This window comes from Sinocyclocheilus anshuiensis, unplaced genomic scaffold (assembly GCF_001515605.1).
Source record: "Sinocyclocheilus anshuiensis isolate Anshui unplaced genomic scaffold, SAMN03320099.WGS_v1.1 scaffold480, whole genome shotgun sequence".
In the NCBI taxonomy this organism is placed as follows: domain Eukaryota; kingdom Metazoa; phylum Chordata; class Actinopteri; order Cypriniformes; family Cyprinidae; genus Sinocyclocheilus; species Sinocyclocheilus anshuiensis.
The window spans coordinates 96,799-104,045 of record NW_015555743.1 but is presented as its reverse complement, the minus strand read 5'-3'; the positions used below and the strand labels follow the sequence as shown (position 1 = coordinate 104,045).

Here is a 7,247-nt window from a genome sequence, read left to right as displayed (position 1 = left end):
TAATTACGATCGTTGATTTGAACGTCAATCCTGCAGGACTCGAGCAGGGAAGCTGCTGAGACATCAAATAAACGTGCACATCAGTCCTGGAGCAAATGCATGCGTTTGGGTGTCTGACCAGTGGAAAAACAAGTCTGCATGCAGTTATACAGCTGTGTCGCCCGCTGTGACCCTCACTGTGTGATCCGCCGGAATGAGAGCATCTGCAGATGGACACACACCTGTCACTGAACACTTCCATGTTTCCCTTTAGCGACAAGAAAAATACTGGTTACACTTTATTTTAAGGTGTACTTGTTACAGTGTAATTATACATTTAAGTACTGAGTAATATTAATTAACTACATGTACTTACTATATGATTAGAGTCAGGATTAGGGTTTGGCTTAGAGTTACTTGCATGTAAATATGCATAATTAATTGTTATTATAATAGTAAGTGCATGTAACCTGTGTAACAAAGATAAGTTAAAATAAAGCTTTACCTAAATACTTCTCACTTTGTCTCAGTAAGCCCCAGTTATTAGACACTTTTATGGCGGAGTTATTTTAGTTTCATTGATATACAAATATAGTTTTCATAAATATTTTGAATTGGTTTTTATTTTTACAAATATTTTTTGTTTTTCTTCTAGTTAATTTTAGTCATTAAGGTAGTAAATTTAGTAATTTTAGTTTCTTTTAGTAATTTATGTTTTTTAAATGTCTATGTATATCTTTTATTATTATTATTTCAGTTCTAGTTTCACTTATTTTAGTACTTTAAACTAAATAAAACTAGTTAAACTAAATAAAAATGAGAAATGTTTCCTTGGCAACTAGCTGTTATTTCAGCTAGTTATTAATAATAATTTTGTTTTACTTTAGTGTAATGTTATTTATTATTAATAATAATAATTTTGCTTTCATTTAATTTAATGTTACTTAATAATAATAATAATAATAATAGTTTTATTTTAGTTTAATAATATAATAATAATAATATTTTTTTATTTTATTTAAGTTAAGTTAAACTTTTTATATCTCAAGTAACAATTAAAAAAAAATTGGTTTTATTTAGGAATAAGAATAATTTAAGAACCTGATTTGTAGAATAAATTAGAGCAGGTGTGTGTGTGTGTGTGTATATAGTATTTCTATACGCTAGGGACTCCCAAACTTGTAGGCCAAGCCCTTTGAGCTAAAATATTTTGTTAAAGAGATCTTAAGTCAATAATTCAATAATTTAACAACACATTTGCATGTTTATGATACTCTGATGTAGACATATTATCACATGACATGCAATTAAACAAATAAAATATTTCAACTTTTTTCGTAAGTGCGTTATAAAATTATTTATTCAATTTAATTTAGCTTTTTTTATGATTTAATTGATTATTAGCTTTTCATCAGCTCACAAACCCCATTTTGGGAAACCCTGCTATATGTCATCAACAAACAGAAACATTTGGTTTTGCATGCATGACAAAAGTCGTGCATCTTAAAGATGCATATCGTTGATGCATATTCATATCAGTGCCATAATATGCACTGCAGACACAGAATGTCTGAAACAGGCCTGAGTTTATTCTGATTTAATAAAGTCATCAAGGTCAAACACCTGTGAAAACAAAACAAAACATGCTTTCCACTGTCAGATGTTCAGAACTAGTTATACGACATCCACAGCCTTTGTCAATTAGTAGATTATTAGAGGAAATCTCCCTAGTAGCTTGAATAAGATGTTTCCCAGCGTTTTGTTAAAGGTAAATCAGGTTTGAGGTGTGTGACCTTCATGACCTTTGTCACCCTGAGTGCTATAGTAAATTTCTCCCATGGCTTGTTTTATTACTGAATGATAGACTCAATCTTTACAGTATGTTCTTGACCCTTTCACGAACTCAGCAATAAAAGACGTGATAATGAATGTTTGAGGAGATAAAACACTATTAACCAGCGACTCAATCAAACATTCACCTGAATTACATAAAATTCAGCCAGTTAAACTCTGCGTCCCTCCCTCCGGCTTCATTAGAAAACTCCCACTTCACTCTTGCAAGTTCAGCTTACTGGACTTTGAAATATTCCCAGACTCTCCTGGGATTTGTGTGTTTCAGACGGCAGACTGATCGTTTGTCCCTTCAGATCGAGTTGAAGGACATTACCATCATCATCATCATGAGTAAGGAAGCCCGTCCATCCTGGGACAGTCCCATGCAGTTTGTCCTGGCGTGTGTGTCTTATGCTGTGGGACTCGGGAACGTCTGGCGTTTTCCGTATCTCTGCCAAATGCATGGAGGAGGTGAGAGGATTCGTCTTGTACTTCACATCTCCTCATGCTTGCATCTGCATGCTTGTTCTTTTGAGCTAGACTTTGATAGAGAGCTTGATAACAACAGCAGCAGTACAAGACAAAAATATAATGTGATATTTGTAAGACTTTGCAACAAAAAAAATGTTTCTTTAAATTTTAGCAATATCAAAAACAACTCCACTTTATTTAATTGAAAAAAAAAAAAACAGGTTGGTCCTTTATAAATTAAATTCAGCTATGTATAAAAAAAAATGGCAGGATGATTATGTATTGTGCAGCAAATTTGTTACCTTTAGCCTCCATAATGATAAAGACTTTCCAAAAATTATCAAAAAAAATAATAGATTTTTTTTCTTTTTAATACTCCAAAATACATAAAACAACTCCACTTAATAATTAGACTTTGCAAAAATTGCAAAAATATATACTTCATCATTCAGTTTATTGAAGAATTTTGTATTTAATAGGACTGAATCAAGCTGAATACATTAAATTAGCAAAAGTTTTTAAAGAGTCAGATCAGGTAGAAATAATTAATTATAGTAACAAATGCCAATATTTGCTTTTTACAATGTGGTTACGTTATTTTTTATTATTTAATGGACATTTTAAATTACTGTTATTTTCCTCATTTTAATATCTCATTTTTTTAAAGAGTCAGAGCAGAAATAAGTAAAGTATTAAATGCCAATATTTACTTTTTACAGTGTGTTTGTTACTTTGTTTATTTATTTACTGTTGGAAATTGCTTTTATTATTTTATGTCATTTTCTTAACAGTCAGATCAGGTAGGAATAATTAATTATAGTAATAATTCCTAATTATTATTATTACAGTTGTTACTTTATTTTTATTAACTAAGAGTTTGATTAAGTAGAAATAAAAAAATATATATATAATAATTTTGTGTGTTTTCACAATGTGTGTTGTTACTTTATTTTTATTAATTAATAGCCTTACTAATTTTTTATGTCATTTTAAGTTAGGCAGTCTTTGGTCTCATTAATCTATTATTTGTTCCAGAGCAAATAATTTTAGCTGAGGGCAAAATCTCATCACGTTATATTTTATGTAACTTTAATGTTGTGTATCAGAGCACTGTCTTTGTAGGCTACTTTTTACACTTTTATGATGCCTGTTGTTTATTAAATGTTATTATTCAATAAATAATATTAGTATTTAATAATAGTATTTAGTATTGAGAAACTGTATGTGTTCATGGTGGTGATTTTAGTTAAATTTTTCCACCATTAGATGGCGAGAAGACATGTTTTTATGAGTGAGTCAGCAGTAAAGAATTTTATATTGAAAGAGAAAGGTGCTGCGTCCCAGTTCACATACTATCCTTCCTAAATAGTATTTGAAAATAGAATGAGCATGTCCCAAATCATAGTATGTTGAAAAGAGAATGCCAAAGATTCCCGGATGGTGTACTAAAGATTAAAATTCGAAGTGCAGATCGACGCGCACTCTAAAGGCTAATATTGCCCACAACACATTGCGTGGTGGATGAGGATTAGATTATAACTACAAACACACATAAAAAGTGTAAACAAGGAAGTTATTTTTACTTTAAACAACAGCTTGTAAGACGCAGCCAACAAATGCAATGAGCAGCGCTGTCATCAGAAATCACCTTTAACAGATGAAAGGATAGTACAACAAAGATATCGCTTTCCTCGGCGGACATTCAAACTAATGTTTTATTGTGAATATGAGATTGAGCTGAAGAATGAATGCTGTATCTGATGCAGGTAATCACACTCTCTCAGTCTATCTCTCTCTCATAATACTCTACTCTACATAATATACTAGCTTTTAAACTGTCAAACTGAGATTTGAATCCGTGGTGGAAGGAAGTAGTTCCACACAAAAGAGGGTTTTTAAAGACACTCCATTGTGGTTTCTAATGGATTTAGGCTATACACTCATGCTGTCGAACTGTTGTATAAATGCAATATCACACTCATAGCAGTGTGATATGGCTGTATATCGGCATGCTGTGATTCAGCCGATTGTAATGACAGCGTGCTACGTGTGTGATGTTGCTCATATATTAAAGGCTTTAGTTATGGTTGATGGATGTGTTTTTTGTGATTGTCCAGGTGGTTTTCTGATCCCGTATCTGCTGATGCTGATTCTGGAGGGGATTCCTCTCTTCTATATAGAGCTGGCCATCGGTCAGAAGATGCGTCTGGGCAGCATCGGCGCGTGGATGGCCATCAGCCCGTATCTGGGTGGACTGGGTCAGTTACCCTTCATTTACAGGTCGTTTGATGCTATAAAATGACCTGATATCATCATTATATAATCATCTGTGTTTTACAGGTATTGCAAGTGTTGTGACCTCCATGTACCTATGTCTGTACTACAACGTCATCAACGCCTGGAGCTTCTGGTATCTCTTCCATTCATTTCAGGTCCGTTTACTGAAAAATCTCATTTGCTTTCAACAAAAGGTACATGTTTCTCTAATACCAAATTTCAGTGAATAATGTTTAAAAACATTATTGTGGCACTTTTATGTGCCATTTTTGGAGATTAGATTCAAAATGTGGATTTCAGTATTATTGATGGCTGAAAACATCATTAAATCAGTCAAAATATATGTTACACGTGTATATGTTTGTGCAGTTGTAAAGTATAATTTAATAATAGCAAGTAGGATGTACATACAATTAAGTGAACATGTAGTTTATGGAATATTTTCTCAGAATTTAGTAAAAAATATTTGAAAAATATGGAAACTTGTTTCCACCACAGGATAAAAATGAGGAATTCAGAAGGTAAATTGTGACTTTTTATCTCAAAAATTGGACAATTCTGAGAAAAGAATTGCAAGATATAAATTAGCAATTGCCTTTTTATTTTTAATTTCGTGGTGGAAACAAGCTTCCATAGTTTTCAAATATTTTTGACTAAATTCTGAAAGAAAAAAAAAAAGAATTCAGAGAAAATAAAGTCAAAATTGTGAGACATAAACTCAGAATTGCAAGAAAAAAAATCTTCATTTGTGAGATAGTTGCAATTACTTTTTTTATTTATTTTTTAAATTCTGTGGTAGGAACAAGCTACCATAGAAAACAGAAAATGTGCCATTTTCATTGACAATTTTGCAAAAAATTATTTACTTGTTTTGTTTTCCAGTACAAATATCTAAATATTCTTAAGTCAAGATATGTTTACTTGAAATACAAAATGATATAGAAATGATAAGAAGTCTTGTTTTCTGAGATTTATTAACATTAAGTGACTATTTATGCTTAAAACAAGACAAAATATTAAATTACGTTATCATGTTTAAAACAAAACAAAAATATCTGTCATTTGGAGTCAGAAAAATAAACTTTTCCCTTTGAATTACGCTTATTTTTCTGACCATATTGGCAGATTTTTATTCCTATTTTACTTTAAGCATAAACAATCACTTAATTTTGATCAGCTTCTCAAAAAACAAGATGGCTTATGTAATTTTGCATTGTGAATAAATGTGCATCAATCTAGGAATGCTTATATATTATTTTTACTGAAAAACACACAAAAAAATCAATAGAGCAGCACTTTTTGATGTATAAACCAAACTAAATCTGCTTTGTTTCTTTGCTATGCAGGAAATGGCTAAATGATCTAAATAGCTGTCCAGTGTTGGGGAGAAAGTAACTAAAAGCAGAAATGCTACTAGTTTGTCTGAGTAGCTTGTAGTGTAGTTGCGTTCTCAAAACAGTTGCTTGACTGTAGTTGAACTGCTTCAGTCTCGATGTGAAGCAGGTTTCCAGGAATTGTTCCCCTCACTGGTGCATCAGTGAAGTCTTGAGTTCATGTTTTATCGTGTGTTTCTGCAGTCGGTGCTGCCGTGGGCCGAGTGTCCCGTCAATGCGAACCGCACCGGGTATCTGGAGGAGTGTGAGGTGGCTTCACCCACTCAGTACTTCTTCTACCGCGAGACACTGAACATCTCGTCGTCCATCGATGAGAACGGAGGCCTTCACATGGGTCAGGCGCTTTGTCTGCTGCTGGCCTGGATCATCGTCTACCTCTTCATCGTCAGAGGCGTCAAATCCACCGGCGTGGTGAGATACACTGCCTTATACACTCTTCCTTTTTAATACCATTTTTCTGAAGAATTAACAGGGAGCTTCATACAATTACAAAATACTCTTTTTCTTCCATATTACCACTGGTCGCCAAAATAAATGAAAACATCAAAAGGGGACGGGGCCTTTTCTGTTGCAGCTCCTCGTTTATGCAATAGTTTACCACTCCGTGTTAGATCTTGTGCCACTCTTGATGTTTTTAAATCTCATTTAAAAACTTCTCTTTTCTCTTGCATTTGACTGTAATCAATTTTTATTAATTAGTTTTATAATTTTAGATTGTATGTGTTATGCTTGATTTGTAAAGCACTTTGGCCAACGTCTGTTGTTTTTAAATGTGCTAATAGAATAGAATAGAATAGAATAGAATAGAATAGAATAGAATCGGATAGAATAGAATAGAAAACATTAAAATATTTGGTAACACTTTACAATAAGGTTCATTACTTAACTGCTTTAGTTAACATGAACTAAGAATGAACAATACTTCTACTGCATTTATTAATCTTATTTCATGTTAATTTCAGCATTTACTAATGCATTATTAAAATCCAAATGTATTCTTGTTAACACTAGTTAATGCAAACAAACAATGAATGACTGTGTTTTCATTAACTAACATTAACAAAAATTAATAAATACTGTAATAAATGTATTGTTCATTGTTCATTCATGTTATTTAATACCCTTAAATATTTAAAAAGTAAATAAAAAATAATGATAATAATAAAATTAATAATTTAATAATATTTACAATAACAATAATATTTTTAGATTTATTTAAATAATGTGTATATTATTTTTTGTATAAATGTATTGATGAGATGGAATATGCAATATAGTTACGATCTCTCTGTG

General features: G+C 31.8%; 1 protein-coding gene across 1 annotated transcript in view; it reads left to right on the top strand.

Annotated features, from left to right (window-relative positions):
- The first annotated feature begins 2,081 nt into the window (after nt 1–2,081).
- The window catches only part of slc6a20 (solute carrier family 6 member 20), a 17,792-nt gene continuing 12,626 nt past the window's right edge, over nt 2,082–7,247 (top strand). Inside the window, exons 1-4 of the mRNA XM_016466886.1 lie at nt 2,082–2,283; nt 4,401–4,541; nt 4,624–4,715; nt 6,138–6,365. Coding sequence (XP_016322372.1) covers nt 2,160–2,283; nt 4,401–4,541; nt 4,624–4,715; nt 6,138–6,365 — 585 coding nt within the window. The 5' untranslated portion in view covers nt 2,082–2,159. The remainder of the gene's footprint in view (nt 2,284–4,400; nt 4,542–4,623; nt 4,716–6,137; nt 6,366–7,247) is intronic.